Here is an 18,739-nt window from a genome sequence, read left to right on the forward strand (position 1 = left end):
GCAAGCAAAGGAGAAAATGTACACAGTCCTTGTCAATCTATAAGTTTCCCCGTATTTTAGTAATTCATTTGAAAAGATTCTCTCCGACGGAAAGGTTCAGAGGCAAAATGAATGTTTCCATTGACTTTTCTTCAGATGGATTAGATATGAGCAGTTATGCAGCAGACAATGTGGCTCCTTGTCATTATAATCTATATGCACTTTCAAATCACAGTGGGACTACTTACAACGGAAATTATACAGCATATTGCAGACACCCATATAGAATGCAACGCAACGCTACAAGAATGCAACGCTTATCATTGACAAAGATATCATCAAAGATATTTTCCAGGTTTTCTATGAATATAGAATCCGAGCTAGATGGAGAATGATAAAGACAACCCACTAAACATTGACACACACCAAAATTTACTCTTATGACCTTACACCAGTAATTGTCTTTTAAAATGTAAGTCTTCTTTGTTGAACACTGTTTATCATCCTTCACATAAATCACAACACCCCCGGTTTGCCAATTTATAGAATCACATCGAATGTGACTATAACCATCCAGTTTGATCTCTGAATCTTCAATTTTACTAGTTATTCTAGCTTCACTAACTAGAATTATTTTTGGAGAGTAATATAAAATGCTTATTTGAATTTGGTCAATTTTATGCAGCAAACTTTGGGCGTTCAGTATATGATATCACTAAAGAGGTGGATATAGAGGTCCTTTATCGGTTTTTTGTTGTGAAGTAATATTTTTGTTTACTGTGGTTGGTATATTGTTAATAAATTTTATTGTTTTTGAAACATCACCATTTCTTATGTACTCTTCAAGTTTGGCTTTAATACGTTCAAAATATTCTTGTTGAGCTTTGGTTTGGTCTCCGGATATTTTTATTCCTGGGATTTTTGTTGATTTATTTTTTAAAACAAGTTTAGCGTCTTTTGGAGAGCTCAGAATAACTTTAAGTAGCCTAATTTTTGCTGCGTTGAATTTTCCAAGCCTGAATAGTTTAATATTGTTTTCATTAACATTAATCCTCTAAAATGAATTCAACTTCCTGCTTATTACATCAACCTCGTCCAACTGAAGCCGAAGGCCAATAATCAGAAGATCAGAAGGATCCAGTAGATTAGATAAATAGACTTAACTTTAGTTATATCATTAAACAACTAATACAGATACTTAGAGTAGACAGTTCATGAATAATTAAAGGTTGAATTTGTTACTGAAATGTTGTTTTTTAATTATTATACAATTATTCCCTATGCGTATTTACAAAAGACCGGGATTGGCTTCCAGCAATCAAAAAAGAAGTCCTGGATTGGTGGTCCGAAATTATGGTAACCCTAGAATTGATTAACTTGTGTTACGTTGGCAAAAGGCAATTATTTCGATAAATATGAATAAGTTTCCACTGATATTACAGTTTGAATTAGACCCATAACAACAAACAAAACTATTGAAATACCCTCATAGTTTTTTCATCCCCTAGTAAGTAAAATATAATGTTGCCGTCCTGCTGTGTGTGAGCGGTGATCATGCATTTCAAAATCAGTTGAATCGTTCTTTCACACCCCTTGAATTTAACGACGACCTTCACATCGGCTGGAACAAGAATAATGAATTATCATTTTCACGTAATTCATCGTTCAAGAAAAAAACCCACCCCATTAGCTTTTTACGACAATTGTCCGATGAGTTGGCCATAATCATAAAGTCCTCTGTGTCGGTTTATTTGTAGTAAAAAAAAAGACGCTGAATAAAGCTTCGCGCGGGGGTGTTCCTGGAACTGAACTGAAAGTGGGAGAAACGCGTGAGAAAAAGATAGAAAGTATTTGAACTGTTTGTCCAACCCTTCATTCCAAGTTACGCTGTGCACGTAACAACATCGAAAAAGTGAAAACACATCCAGGTGAGTGGAGAGCAGATCGTTTATTTACACAATAATTTGAAAGTTGAAACTTGGAAAGTTTTCTGAAAAAGTATTAGCAAAAAGGTCAGTCACTGGAGTCAAAATTTTGATAAAACTGTCGTTATTTATACGTATCACAATTTAGTACAAATTTTGTTTACGAATCCTTTGAATGTATTTGTTTAAAGATACATTGCAAAATTACGATAATGAAATAAACAATAAAACGTGTCCTATACATTTTTTTGATAGGATTTTTCGTTTTTGTTCGAGAAATTGGTTTTTGAATTCATTTGAAACTCGTCGGAATATCCGAAAGTAACGCATTGAAGTATGACAAAAATGAATTTTATGAAGTACTCAGTACAATTTATATTTTTAAGTGCCTACCTATTTTAGAGACAAACAAATTGGTACGATGAATTTTGTAGGAGTAATTTCTTATAAATCTATTAACAATTACTGAGTTTCATTAATTTTGAACTATTTCGACATACTACAAAAATATTGTTCTTTGTACAGAGTGACGCAAATCTTACCAGTTTTAATATCTCTAAAACGAATGTAATTTGCTTCAAATGTTCCATCAGCAATTTACAAATTGACAACATCTTTGTTGAGAATAAACCATCAACTAAATTTCTGGGACTATCTATTGACAGTGATTTGAAATTTGAAGACTACATGAAGAGTCTCAAATCAAAGTTATCCTCAGGGTCTTATGCTGTGAGGCTGACATCTTATGAGTTGGGATTTGCTGCTGCCAAAGTAACATATCACTCTCTCATACAATCTCATCTACGATATGGAATTCCTTTCTGGGGTGCATGTAGTGTGACAACACTGCAATCAATTTTAGTTATACAGAAAAGAGCTGTACGTTTTCTGTGTAAAGCAAAACCACCAGATTCTTGCAGACCACTGTTTAAGGTAAAAAAATCCTCACTGTATTATCTATTTTTATTATTGAAACTATATGTCTCATAGCAAAACATCAAAATCGATTTTCAATTAACACACACGCCACTCGACAAAAAAACGACTTTAATTTGCCCATTCCAAAATATTCCCTCATTAAAATCTCTTTCATTTATAATGAGTTAAAATTGTTCAATCACCTTCCATCAAATCTGAAATTTGCATGCAATAACGTAAACTTTAGTCTCGAAGGATTTTTTTTGTAAGAGAACCTTTTATAATGTATCAGAGTACTATCAATATACTTTTTGATTCGACTTGTGGCTGACTCGTTTTATGTAATCAATATTGAAAATTTTCTAAATAAACACTTATTGGCTATATTCGTGAAAGTGAAGTACAGTGCTATGTAAATACTAATTGTTATTGTTATTTTTTTGTTCTTTGTACATATGTTCAATAACTACTTGAAATTTTATTCAACAACTACCTGCCAATGTATATTATTTTATAGTGTATAGTTTTCGAGAACATTACTCGAATAATTATAACTTGACAAGTAGCGATAGCTACTATGTGTGAATTTATTTGTAGAATTATTTTAACCGAACTTTGTCAATAAGATGTTAATCTTCAGACAATAAAGCATATTTTGACTTTGACTTTTGAGCCAAATGGGACACTTTTAAAGGGAACCTCCTGTTTTCAATCTGGATAGATGAAAACAGATGGCTGTATCTGAGGATCAAATTTTATGACAAACCTAATGGTGAAAACCGCATATGGATATTTATGATCGTTTCTGAGATACAGCATGTTTTTCGAAATTGTGCATTTTCAAAAAGTTGCTGTAACTTTTTTCCTGTCGAAAATTTCTTGTTTCTATGAAAAAATTTCCAGAGCACAGAGCACACATTTTTTTAAATGTGATATTCAAATTCAATTCAAATTCGAATTCAAAATATTTATTTCCTTAAAATGTCAAAAAAATGTATAGGATATAGTCGTTGTATACATAAAAGGACAAAACAAAAAATATACATACAGTGTCACCGATAAAGTCCGCATCAAATGGGAAACTTTTTTATTTATCGTTTTATGTGAAAACATGTACGGCAATCCACTGTAAGTAGGATTTTAAAAAAATTTAAACTGACTGGTTCAGTTGAAAATACTTTTAAAAAACGTCATAATCCATCACGCAATAATGATGAGGTTCAGTTGGCTGTCTGCCTGGATGTTATCGAACAGGGAAAATCAAGTATTACCAATATTGTAGATAGAACTGGCGTTAAAAGAGAAAGCGTAAGAGCAATTTTACATAAAAATAAACTCAAACCCTACAAACCCAAATTTATACATACCTTAAAGGAAAGAGATTTCGATGTTCGACTAGATTTCTCTTTCTGGTACCAAGGAGAAGTAGAATTAAACAGAAAATTTCCTTACAAAATCCTATGGACCGACGAAGCTACCTTCACATCGAACGGCGTAGTCAGTTCCCAGAATTGTAGGTGGTGGGCTCAGGAAAATCCTCATTTTGTGATAGAATGTCGGGACCAATATTCATTTAAAACAAATGTGTGGGACGGTGTTTTAAATAATCAGGTAATGGGACCATTCTTTTTTAGACACAATTTAACTTCTCAGGATTATTTGCAATTTCTAAATACTGAGATCAGTGATATAGTGGACAATATGCCGGTTGAAATAAGACACAGTCTGTGGTATCAATGTGACGGGGCTGCTATTCATAGTTCAAGACAAGTCAAAGAGAAACTATTAGAAATGTTTAGGGGCAAAGTTATTGGGCGAAATATGGAGCAAATATGGCCGCCTAGGTCGCCAGATTTAACCCCACAAGATTTTTTCTTGTGGGGTTACTTAAAACAAATCGTTTATAAACAAAGACCTTTTCGTGACGTGAATCACCTAGAAACTGTTATTAGAAACTCTACTTTAAACATAAACCCTGTGAGTATCAGCAACTCAATAAAAGATGTATCAAGAAAGACAATTATCTGCATAGAACGCGATGGAAGACATACAGAAATGTAGTGTATTTAATGTCGTGAGTCTTTTTTTTCGTGTTTTTTTCCTATTAGGTATAGGTACATGTTTATTTTCAGTTCCTTTTAATTAAGATTAAATTCCACTGTATTTTTTGTTAAAAAAACAATAAACACTCTAAGATATTGTTTCCTAATGTTCCGTTTTGTTCTAATTCATATTGTGAGGCCATTTGCTCATTAAAAACTCAAGTACTGTATAGTTTTGAAAGCCTCGTTGAAACTAGATGAACTTTGCATCAAGTTTGACAACTTTTATTTTTCAAAATTTGTTTTAAACATCAAAGAGGCTCTTAAAATATTATTTTATTACAAAAAAAGAAATTTGGTGACGAGTTTAGTTGAAATAAATGATTTAGTACAGGTGTGCTTAAATTTTGATAAGTAGAAAAAGCAGGAATGCGGAAAAATAGTGAAAATAAAAAATACTTATTATGGGTTTGAAACTTGGTGTGTGGATATAAAATTACAAAAGAAAATGTTTTTATCCTTTGATATTTTAGAATATTTTGAAGAATAATGTCATTTTTCGATGTTTCTTTTTTTAAATGTCAATTTTGACAGGTTAAGGAAATCACGTGACCTATTTTGTAGACGCCATTTGACATCATTTCTTAAGCAAAATCTACTGCCAAAATCAAATTTCACATAAAACGATAAATAAAAAAGTTTCCCATTTGATGCGGACTTTATCGGTGACACTGTATACAAGAATGAACAAGAAAAATACGTAGTAGCAAATCACATTTTTGTATTCAAAAACTCGTCAAGAGTATAAAAACATCTTTCTAACAGAATTGATTAAACATTTTTTTAAACAACGAAAGGCTGCATATTGACTTCAATTCATTTGGTAAACAGTTGTAAATTCTAGTTCCTATACGTTTTGGTGCACTTATACTTAGCCGCTCTAACGTGTATCAATAGTTATTGATGGAAAACTACTTTTTTTCATGACACACCCTGTATATTCCTACATATTTCAATAGAGCTTAAAATGACTTTTTCAAAAATGTAGCACACTTGATATTTTGCTAGAATCATCTTTGAAATACAGAGCTTTTAGATTTTTTCATGTAGACTTTGAAACGCACAGTTTGATCAATTAGGTTTTGGACGACACGGCTATAAAACAGAAAGAAATTGTTCAGTAGTAGCTGTTGAGAAAGCTTTTCACAGTTTCAATAAAACTGAAAATAGTTTCAATAAAACTTTGACCAAGGCGTAATAATGACCAAATTCAACGCCAGAACCACAGTGAACAATGACTGCATTATTATTATAATAGTGGTCTGCTAGGTTGAAATGTTCATCTATTTCGAATCTTCCAAAGAGTTTCTTGCTTCCGTTACAGGTTGAGTCTTGTTTGAAAATCATCAGTGTTATTATTAGATTGACTGGTGCCTCACCTATACTTGTTTCATAACAGTCAGTTAGTTTGACGCATGTTTGACAATACAGTCTATCATCACCTGTTGAAAATTCCATTTTCAGATGATTTAACAATAAGCTTTGCACGGACTGGTTATTAGTCATATTAGAAAAAGCTAGATGAAGTTCCAGAAATTCACATAAGTTTTCGGTACAATTTATACTATATTTACTACTCATAAATGAAACTTCAATAATAATAATGCATGGTCCGTGACCATGAGACCTATATCCATCGACATAACGCAGCCCTAAGAGTGCTATATTACCATCTACGGTACTCTTACGGTATTGACGAGACACCTGTGTTGCCATACGCTCCGGGGTATATTGAATCCGTTGTGGGGAACGAGAAGTGCCGAATTTATTGGAATCATTTGTTCCCCACCCTCTGGTTGTTCTGATTATTGGAGTCCTTGGTGGAATAATGCCCTCTCTACTCTCGAATCTTAAAATCATACCGGCTTGCCAAACTAAGGCAGAAATCTTAGCCGGACAGATGCAGAAGGCTGTCATTCTTGGCTCACTGCGCTTGCTCAGGGCACATGATTCTCGGACCCAATGATCACTTACCCCTAGGTGTGGGGAGTGGTCGTTGGTTGATAATGCTGGCACGCCCTCCCGAATGTATCGGGGCTTCAGGGGATAGGGCCCGACCAGCGCATACTTCGGTATAAAATAATAATAATGATAATAATAATAATGAATTTCACTAGTTCGGACTTCCATTGTCTATTATATAAAATGATTTGAAATCCCTGAAACAAGTAAAAAAGAATAATCACCCAGTCATCACCCGAAGACGATTGTAGATACCAACAATCGAAACGTCGTGAACTAACGTGACTTGGAATCTCTACACTTTTTTATTTTTATTATTTTCTTTTTGCATTCCTTTAATTTTTATTTATTCAATTATTATATTTTTACTTGTAGGTTATTTTACTATCATTTCATTTCAGGTTTATTGTTGCTTAATATAATTGTTATTTTCAACTATTCTTTTTTTTTTAATTATTCTTTTTTACTTGTTTCAGGGATTTCAAATCATTTTATATAATAGACAATGGAAGTCCGAACTAGTGAAATTCATCACGAAACATTGTCAATCACCTTCAAACAATAATAATAATAATACATTCTTTTATTGAAAGGTTACTTAGTACAAGAGATACTAACCATCAATATCATCGAATATATTGATTTCCAGATTCAGAATCGCTATACTTTTCTGAAAATTATTGAAAATGGTCAAAATTCCATTTTCAAAATTTGAGTACTATTAGAACAAGATGTTCTCTTTTCAATCCAACACTTTTTTAAATTTCAGGAAGTTTAGACAAGAGGAATAATGTTTTCAGTGTTAACAAGAAAGTGGGGAATTTTCCAAAGGAAGGACAGAAGCAATCGATTTCAAAAAAGAACTCTATACAAAGATTTGTACGTCATGCAAAGAAGTAACTTTCAGACACAAACTGGAAGGAAAACCCTTTCTGAAACAGCCACTTTCATATAAACATTGAATTACACTGAAAAATACTTTCGAAATAATAACTTTTATATGAACACTGAATTATACAAAAAACACATTTCTCTACTAATTTTGTATTCCAAACATTCGTTATGGAATTGAATCAGATATCATTCACATGATTTCTACACACTAAACTAAATGGAACACTTGCATGGAATACTGTCATCCTCACTGGTAGACACTCGATGTTTTATCGTGAGACTGATAAGGCAAGAGTTCCTTTTTTTGAAATCGCTTGCTTCCTTATTTTCTTTGGAAGATTCCCACATTTTTTTTGTATAAAGATGGAAAAGTAGAAAGCCAAAATCTTTCTTTCTCATGAAAGTGGGGATATTTAGTTGTCTAGTACCGAAGGAACTCAAAGTTTAGCTCCATAATATTTGTATACAATGAGTTTTGAACCCAACTTTTGTTTCAGAATGCCACCTTTTTGGTTTTTATTTGTTGCTGTTTCTTCCTCTATTGATTTCATACCAGGATCAGCAAATGCGGGTGAGGCTTGGCGAGCTCCAGGCTGCCATAAAGTTGGTGAGTGGTTATAATAATAATAATACCGCATATATTATTTCACAACCAAAACAAAAAACTCAACATAATTTATATATTCAACTTACAATTGAAATAAAGGACGGAGTTTATCGTTCGCAATGAAATACATCACGGAAAATGTTCTTCCACTTGATTCTGAAAAGGGAACAAATAAAAAGAAAAAGAAAAGAAAACCAAAAATAAAACTGTGATTGTTATATATTATGATATTATAATGATAATTAAATACGAATAAACACCTTACATAAAGAGTTTACTTCAGCTATTCTTTACAAAAAAATCTGTTCTGTTTAAAATCTGTTTTTCCGTTAATCAGCTGTCGTCCCCATACGAACGACAACTCTCAGAAATTGAGAAACTTGTGCGAGCTTACGAGGTCTTACCTTTTAACGTGTGATTCCTAACACGGTACCACGGTACAAGATACCAATAATTTGATTTAATTTCTGTCTGATAAATAGTCTTTATATTTATTTTTGAACTTTGTGAAATTTAATTTTTTTAATGAATCTTGAGATGTCCTCTTCAAATTCTCTTTGTATTTTCCGTGGAATGGCTGTACATATTTTTGACGAGCATAACTTTCTCAAAGTTTTTCATGTGCTCAAAATATTGTCCTGCAACATGTTTTTGTGTCTCAAATGTAGCGCTGCGCATTAGTTTTTTGGGGTCCCCAGTCAAATTAAATTCGCGTATAATTAAATTGACAGATTCTAATATATCTTAATACTAATTTTCGACAGAAGTATCATCTAGTGTTATATATTTTTTGAGAATTTTCGCTATACTTATTTTTTGATTTTCATTGATGATTTTGTAACATTTACAATTTATTGATTGACCTAATATTCATGATTTCTTTATAATAAGGACTTGAAACATTGCATCGAATCGTGAGGGTTATACTACTATGATTTTTCTCAGCTCACATGCTTTTATGAGGTTTTTCGTGGGAGATTAGGTGATTGGCAGGTTTTCAAAAGACAGTTCTAATCTATTTTGAATATTAAGAACGATAAATGAATTATTGAAAATATTCAAGAAAATATATTCCTGAAGAGTATGAATACAAAATTTTTGATATTTCAGTTAACATTTTAGCGTATTTATTACTTTCTATAATCTCAGCCCTTTGCTTACTAATTTGCTGGTCTCCTGATGATGCTAACTTGTTGTTTTACTTTTGATGTAGGGAAAGTTTTCATTAGATATCAATATCTATAGTCGATATGATTAAAAAATGAAAATGAATGTTTTATTCACGATATGAAAGTATCTCTCAGAAATCAATGCCATTTTGTTCAAAATTGAATACATGTTTCTAAATTTTACTATGAGGAATTGTGAAATTCGCCACTGAGCTATTAGGCTCAATGTCTTTGATAATCAGCAATTATTGATAGAGTTTTGAGCAGAAATTTTTGTTTATTGATAGTTATTTGTTGTTATTTAATTAAATCAAGCACGTTTTTTCTTTAATAGACACACGTCAGAAATATGGTAATGATGATGTACAAAAAATTCTTTAAAATTTTGTTATCTTCATGTATTAAAGAATAACAATAAATGTTTAACTCTGAATCAAAACATTCATGAGATTTGAAGACGATATTTTAACGATGTCATTGCATTTGGTTTCCATAATAATAAAAAGAGCACGGTATTCTGAGTGTCCTATTAATGTTTATTGACGTGTGAATATGGAAACTATATTGATCCTTTATTTAGCACAAAAACTCAGGCCAGATGGCGGTGCCTGCTTGATACTTTTCCCCAACAATAATCGTTGAGTTCATCTGGGCTTGAACCAGCAAAGTTCTTGGAACGTTCTTCGAACGTCATCCGGGGTTATCAGGTTATGCAGATCATTGAGGTCAGGCTGTCGAAGTTCTATGTTGAAAGCTTTGAACTGCACTAGGGCTGGAGTATCTGAGTTGAGTGATTGCGGGTGTTAAAAGGTTATGTTAGGTCCAAAGTGAGTGGGTCTATTCGACCCGCCACCGCAACCCGCAAGGGTTTATTGTGGCTCACACCTATTCACAGTCGGCCAAATAAACCCATCTTCTTAACGATGCCGATTAGTTTGTATGGTGAGTGGTCTTTCAGGCCAGATGGTAAGAATACGGCTCTGTCGAACTCTAAAAACCTAATTCGGTCCCCAGCAGGGCAGGCACAAAGTATGTACTCTGCTGTTCCATCGTTAATGAGGTAGTCGGATAGTCAAGGTGCAAGATTCCCACCTTGATATCCGAGATAACCTTCTCAAATGAGGATTTTTGCACGTCAGCTACACCTGTCGAGGCCTTAGATTCAGCCGTGCAGGGCTTTTTGGCCTCTGGTTTAGGTGAATCATCACTTAAACTTTTACCATGGGGGGTTTGTTCCCCTACCTGAGACAGATTCCGCTCAAGAATTTGGTGCAAGGCGGTTTAGTAAGGTACCCCGCTCTTGAGGAGGCGACACAGTCGTTTCCTGGCTGCACCACTAAACCTATTTTTTAGGTTCAGTTATTGGATCATGAGTTGGGAAGTTGAGAAGCTCTCGCTTCTGAACTAAATTTACAAGGAGATCAGTTGGAGTCGCAAACTCAACATCCATCTCCTCTGTAGACTCGCTCCTGATCTAAATCTACAGGGAGGTCAGTTGGAGTCGTAAACTCGACATCCATCTCCTCTGTAGACTCGCTCTTGAACTAAATTCACAGGAAGGTCAGTTGGAGGTTAAAATATGTCTTTCCAAAAGGATTCCACCTGATCAGCGATTGGTGGATTATCCACAATACGTGGAACTTGAGGTTTTCCGCGATACTCCTCGTTCGCCTCACTAGTGACTTTATAGCGGCCACTAGAATTCAAAGGAGTGCTGTTTGATGGTCGTCAACTTAAAATTTTAGCCCACCAACTTGTGTATCCGCCATTTTGCCATCCGAACTGCCAGACAGGGATTTCGTCCTTCCGATTCGGAAAGCGATCGAATGGCTGTTTAGATTCACCAGATGTCAGTCTCTTCTGTAGAATACCACAAACCTCCGCTTCGAAACGAGCCAGACCTTGTGGCTTCAGGAGCCTAGTTCTGTGGAGTGCTCTGCGTGTTCTGATTATCTCCATTGGTGGAATGATGCGAGTCTCCTCTGCAGCCGTGCCAACGGGTGGAAAAACTGTCGCTCCCACCACTTCGTCAGCAGACTGAGAAGGAGCTACGTAGCCCTGCCACCGAAGGTAGGATACGTAATCCCTAAAATTTTTGGCGGAAAAGTCGGCATGCTCCGGATGTGTTCACACCACAGAACACGCGTTCTCGCCATGTAAATCCTTCGCGCGGGCTCACTACTCTCGTAGCAATGCATAATGCCCCGTTCCCACGGGGCGTGGCACGCTGGCGTGACTCACGCATTCGTGGAAGACGTCCCGTCTGAACGATGTGTAGTGAGTTTGCCTCAGTAGCCTCAGGAAGCGTGGAGAGTCCACGACCGCTCACTCTCCATATCAAACGTGTTTGATTTTGAAGCTTGAACACGACAGTTGCCAACCAGATTTTGACGAGTCGAAACGTCTTTATTTAGTGGGTTGATTAGTAGAGGGGTTTTTTTTAGTTGTGAGCGATTTATTTATAAGTGGGTAAAATGTTGAGTTGCTAACTAAATATTAACTTGAGTATGTAGGTTAATATAACTATTGTAATTATTAACATCAATTAAACTTATTTTTATGAATTCTTCGAGTTCTTTGATGATAGCCTTGTGTGTTTCTGGTATAAATTTGCTTATTGTATTTTTTAGTACACGAAACAAATATTCCAAACTTTTGAAAGAGTCCCCAGTAGCTAAGTAGCGGAGCGTAACTTGGAGTTTTATTTTAGGACTCGGAGCTTGCCTCATGTTGGTGTCTGATTTTAAAATATGTTTAGTTACTCGTTCCAGGATATAATCAAACTGTTCTTCAGACATTCTTAACAAGTTTTTAAAATCTTCATGGTGATTACTCCTTAGCTCGTGGTCAACTAAATTTTGAACCTCCGAACTTCTTTTCAGTATCCACTTCCTCACCCAATAACGCCTTTTCTTCCGTTTTCTTATCTGTCCATGTAACTTCAATCTCTCACCTAAAATAGCACTGAAGGTTGAACACAAAACTGCACAACTTTCAACTAGGAGCTCGTTCATCGCGGTCGGCTTCGCAAGGAAAACTGAATCGTGAATGTGACTGTGTGTGAACTGTCCACGACACTCAGCTGGTTCGCTGCCTATCCCTACTCCAGTCGTGAGCCAAGACAGTGAGTACGAAAGAGTGGCACGATTTCGTATTTTTGCCCCGTGGGAACGCAGCTTTAGGCTATCTCTCAGCGCATGCGTCCACTCAAAGCGTCCGTTGTCATTGCCAGGGTTTTTATCGCTAGGCAAATCATCGTTATGGGCCCCACCACCTTGCCTCTGACTCCTCCGAGCGGGTCGATTGTGGAGGCACATTCGTCAACTACCAGGAACCAAGTTTTGGATCTACTGGATGGTTAGCCTTCTATACCCATGTCCGACACCGGCGGGAGTAAAGGGGTCTCTCTTCCGGGTGCATCTGGGCTTACGGTTCGGTTTTGCACCAGTTGCTAGGATAACTGGTGGGGCAACTCACCAAAGGTCTAGTGGCCATCCCTGCTTATTAATTATTATTATCAACAACACAAATGGTAACAAATTGAAAAATACGTTATTGGGAACATTCAAAAAAAGTATCACACTGGTTTCCATTGAAATGGTAGTGTGGACATGTTTTTTAGAACTTTGTGTTTCTACAAACGGTTCGCATTTTGAGTGCAACAAAGTATACTACAGTATTTTAAATTTGTCTAGAAACTTCTGAGTTTACTGAATGTATATTTTCGTTTGATCGTTTCAGATATCATTTACTTAAAAAAAAGCATCGATTCTTTCCTTCATCATAAGAATCAATGAAGGATCAATTTGTCTCCAGACAAATTGATCCTTCGATGTAATATTCAATTATACCACAAAATCATATGCACAGTAATCGCACTGTAACACACTATAGCAATATCAAAATGATTTACTAACAATTATAAAAAATATATGGGTAGGTTCGTATACAAAAAATCAGTTTCAATAATGGGTCTGAAAATAAGAAACCACTCATATTCTGGTTCACAAGATCCTTTTTTTTTTAAACTTCTGTCCAAGGGCAGCGAAAATCCAGGGCTCTTTGGTTTGGGATGACCTCTAACAATTTTTGAAAAATTTCAAGAGGGACTCGTAAAAATTGCAAAAGTTATAAACAATTTAGTGAAAACAGGGGGTTTGATTTTTTGCAAATATCTCGGAAAATATTGAAGATATCCGTAATTTGAAAAAAGATTCTTGAAGAGAAGGAAATTTACTGAAAAAAGATTTAAATCAACATAAAAACTCTGATAATTTCTAAACTAAAATTCTAGAATTTTTTTCACTTATTGGCGCTTTTTTCGAAAGCCTTCAAAAAAGATTCCCGTCGGAAAAATAAAAAAATATTGATTTTCCACTTTGTTATTAATAATCAATGACTTTGAAAAGTGAAAAATTCAATGAAAGGAATACTTTTTTGTTTTCTATATTCAAATTTATTCGTATTCTTATTATTTGAAGTTATATAAAAATGATTTTTTATAATTTTCAGCTCTATTTGTGTGAACTATGTTATATTTAAATGTATTGTTTATAAGATATTTGAAATTTTTTTGGGGGATTTTTATCAGTGACGAATATTATGATTTTTAAAAAGAAAATCGTTTCTTAAAAACAGTTTTGTTATTCATTATTGTTTAAAAATGCATTTGTTGAATAACATATTTGTTCTGCTTCTAAATATAAAAATTGAGGAACGATTTGAAAAAAATACAAAAAAATTCGTAAAAAATTGAGAAAACATTTTTCACACAAAAAGTGACAGATGTTTTCCTTGTTTTTTTTGGTTGTAATGAAAATATATCGTAAAAATTATTCATTGAATAACTAAAGAAAATATTAATTAAAAAAAAGTTTTTTTCAGAATATCAAAGTGAAATAGAAATTATGATTTGAAAAAAATCATTCCTTAATAGTCATATTTGTAGCAAAAAAAATGTTAATCAAAAAACAAACAAACCATTTTATTTTAAAAAATCATAATATTCATCACTGATAAGAATCCTCCCGAAAGAATTTCAAATATCTTATAAACAGTACATTTGTTCATAACAATTTTTTTAATAAATATTGCTAATAATTATGAAAAATCATTTAAATGTAACTGCAAATAATAAGAATACGAGTAAATTTGACTATTGGATATTTTTTTATTGCTTTAATTGAATTTTTCACTTTTTAACGTGTTTGATTATTAATAACAAAGTGGAAAATCAAATTATTTTAATTTTTCCAACGGGAATTTAATTTTCCCAACGGGATTTTTATGTTACTTTAAAACTTTTTTCAAACTTCGGATATCTTTATCATTTTCCGAAATATTTGCAGAAAACCAAACCCACATTTTCTTTTACTAAATTGTTCATAACTTTTGCAATTTTTTCCAGTCCCTCTTGAAATTTTTCAGTTGCGGTGCTCCTGGACAGAAATTCCAAAAAAAAAAGGATCTTGTGACCTAGACTATTAATGGAAAGTAATTGCAATGTCATTCTGGATATAAAATATGGCAAAATACCTACCTGAATATGTTTTTTGATAGTTTGAAAAATATAGTTCCCGGAGAGAAAAACAACTCTTTTTTGTTTTTTTAGTTATCTGAGGTGCATATGAAATATTCTTGATTTTCTTACATAGTCTCATTGGCCACTCATATGACTATTCGAGCAGTGTCCACAGGGTCGAATCCAATATCACATAGAAATTTTATTTTTGGGATGATTATTTTAGTTTTGGTTTCACACCAACACCACTAGTTAGCACAAAAACTGTGGAAAATAGTTTTAGCAACCACTTCTTAGATGAATTTCGTTTTTTATAGGACACACAAGAAAAATCAGCATCCCGAACTGTGTCGAGTTTCACATGACGACGAACGCTTGCAGGGGTTTTTGCGAAAGCTACGCGGTTCCTTCTCTTCCTAAGATCACTCCCACACAACCGGTTACTTCCATCGGCCAGTGTTGTAACATAATGGAGACGGAGCCAGTAGAAGCCAGAGTTTTATGTGTGGACGGAATGAGGACACTCACTTTCAAATCAGCAGTCACTTGTTCCTGCTACCACTGTAAGAAAGATTAGAGTGAGAGAGATACTGTCGAGGCGTTGATCACATATGAATATTTAAAAAATTACAAAAAAATTCAAGGTGATTTGTAAATGTGATGTACATTATATTATACTATAATTATTGTATATACTATGCTGACTGACTGATTACCAAAAATTTGTTCATTAAATTTTGTTTCGTAACTGATGTATATTATTTCTCAGTATTATCCATGTAAAAATACACTTTTGTCTATTTTCCACGATAGTTTTATGTTTGCTGACTAGTTTCGGTCATAACACCATTTTTGAAACAAACTGCAAACAAATCAAATCGTACCTTGATTACAAACAAAAAATAATTGTCTACCAAAGTTTGGTGGAAACGCACTTATGGAATAATCGGGTAGGGGGGTGTATCGCGAACTTACCTTAATATACTTGAAGTGTCTCAAAGAAAATTTCTCCGAATGATTTGTGATGAAGGACCAAGATACTCAAGTGACTCTCTCCACTCAGAAACAAAAATGCTAGATATTAGACAGCTTTATCTCAAACAAGTATGTATTAGACATCACATTAATGGAATCGAAACGAATGTGACGACTCACTCCCATTCTACAAGACAAAAAAATAAGTACATCGTTCCACGAATGAATAAAGCAATAGGACAAAAAGGTTATCATTACTTAGCTCCCAAAATTTACAATTTCATTCCGGGAATCTTGAAAACAATAACGGTGTTAAAACAATTCAAAATAGAACTTAATAAATTTCCTAAGAACAATTGATAGAAAACAAATCCATAAACTCATTGAGACTCAATAATACTGACCATGGTAAGTTTTATATTGGTATCTGCTTCACTTCTTTTCTGAAAAAAAAATCTGAAAGAGGAGCCGTAAAAGACCGTCTGTGTTTACAGATACTGCAAAATATAACTATGTTCGTAATTGAAAATCAAATTGCCATTGTAGAAAACACATCTGATTCTTTCTACAAATCAATATGTTATTTTCTTGCTGTATATACCTAATTTTAGAAATGTTTTATGCAATGTTTTATACAATGACATTATTTATACATTATTTTTTATCTAACTGATTAGCTGAAAATTTTATTACCATAACATTATTTAATATTATGTGTTCGTGAAACTAATCTTATTGTGTATGTAAATTTAAATTTTTTATTTTATTGTATTTTGTATTTTTTACCTATGTATTTTTTATTTCAACCACATACAGGGGTATACTCCTCAGTGGCATTGTGATTTATTCATCACTCCTGTAAATATTGTATCTTTTGCTGTACTTTACAAAGATGAATAAAGTCGAAGTCGAAGTCTATATCTATCATAGATAATTTGATACCTACATTATCTATACCTGGGATAACCTCAATTAATAGCAGTATATCGATGAATATAAAAAAAATATTTCACTAGTTCGGACTTCCATTGTCTACTATATAAAATGATTTGAAATCCCGAAAACAACTAAAAAAGAAAAATTAAAAATGAATAGCTGAAAATAACAATTATATCAAGCAAAATAAACCTGAAATGAAATAATAGTAAAATAAAATACAAGTAAAAATAGAACAATTAAATAAATAAAAATAAAGAAATGGAAAAAGAAAATAAAAATAAAAAGTGGAGATATTCCAAGTCACGTTAGTTCACGACGTTTCGATTGTTAGTATCTACAATCCATCGCTTTCCATTTTCGGCTTCACTGGTTCCGTGGGAGATGACCGTTTTGGCGGGAGTTGGCCATTTTTCGCTTGATAATGGGTTTCCATATGTTGCGTATTTCTACGCTGGCTTGGCTGAATACGTTGTTGGACAACATGTATGCGGCTTCCTTGGATTTTCTCCTAAACCAATGTTCCTCTCTGTGCAGGATCTCAGCTTGGGACCACTCGATGTTGTGTTGATGGGTCCAAACATGGTCTGCTATTCCTGATTTGCTGGTTTACCCTCGCTGTGTGTGTTTCTTGTGCTCGGCAATGCGAACTTTCAATGGCCTCTTAGTTTCACCGATGTATGATTCTCCGCACTCGCAGGGTATCCGGTAAATGCAATTCTTGGAATCGCAGTCCGCGTTTGGGCGTTTGGTGGCCTGGTTTTCGTGAGGCTGCTACGGATAGTGTTTCCGGATCTGAAGCAGGTTCTGATGTTGTACTTGGAACCAATTCTTCTTATCCTCTCCGATAATCCTCTGATGTAGGGAAGTGCAAGCACTGGTTGTGACGGCTTCTCTTCCTTGCGAGGCTCCTGCTATCTTCTAGCCAAAGTCTTTTCTACCATCACTTTGGAGTAGCCATTCCGTTGAAGATCATTTTTGATGATGCCTAGTTCCTTCTCGAGACCTTCCTTCGTATTACAAAGCCCATAGTCTTGATGATTCCTCTTTTAGTCGACTGATGGTGGTTGGATTCTTGGTTCAGATACTGTCCTGTATGAGTGGGTTTTCGGTATATAGATGTTTCCCACTTAGTGTCGGTTCTCTTCACCAAAACGTCTAAGAATGGCAATTCGTTGTGGATTTCCTTCTCCATTGTGAAATTGATGGAAGGTCTCACGCTGTTGATGTGTTTCAGGAAGGCGTCTAGTTCAGTATTCCCATGGTTCCATATTATGAAGGTGTCGTCAACATATCTCAACCAGACTCGAGGTTTCTTGTGGGCTTCTTCAATGGCCAGAGTTTCAAACCACTCCATATATATGTTGGCTATGACTGGTGAAAGTGGCGATCCCATTGGCAGTCCCTCATCTTGTGTAAAGAATTCGTCCTTCAGTTGGAAATAACAGTTTCGTACACAGCGTCCTAGTAATTCCATGATTACTTCTATAGGTAGATTCGTTCTCTCTTTCAGGTTCCCGTCTTCGGATAGCTTTCTCTGTATGATTTGGAGTGCTTCTTCGACCGGAACGTTGGTGTAAAGGCTTTCCACGTCGAAACTAATTAGTTGATCTTCCTGTGTAACCTCAATTGACCCTAGTAGTTCGACAAAATGCCTTGAATTCTTCACAAAAGACGATGTTTTTCCTTGTAATGGTTGTATTAAGGGAATTAAAAATCTGGAAGTTTTGAGTAGCCGAATCTCTGGAGGT

At 34.4% G+C, this 18,739-nt stretch overlaps 1 protein-coding gene across 1 annotated transcript; it reads left to right on the forward strand.

Annotated features, from left to right (window-relative positions):
- Nucleotides 1–1,798: 1,798 nt before the first annotated feature.
- Gpa2 (Glycoprotein hormone alpha 2) lies at nucleotides 1,799–15,825 on the forward strand. The gene is made up of 3 exons (XM_023171342.2): nucleotides 1,799–1,907; nucleotides 8,278–8,387; nucleotides 15,395–15,825. Exons 2-3 carry the CDS (start codon nucleotides 8,279–8,281, stop codon nucleotides 15,652–15,654), a joined length of 369 nt encoding a protein of 122 aa, XP_023027110.1. The 5' UTR covers nucleotides 1,799–1,907; nucleotide 8,278; the 3' UTR covers nucleotides 15,655–15,825.
- Nucleotides 15,826–18,739: the final 2,914 nt, after the last annotated feature.

Source organism: Leptinotarsa decemlineata, unplaced genomic scaffold (genome assembly GCF_025532065.1).
Source record: "Leptinotarsa decemlineata unplaced genomic scaffold, Ldec_3_MD MMD2_tig00026294_RagTag_RagTag, whole genome shotgun sequence".
NCBI classification, from domain to species: Eukaryota; Metazoa; Arthropoda; class Insecta; order Coleoptera; family Chrysomelidae; genus Leptinotarsa; species Leptinotarsa decemlineata.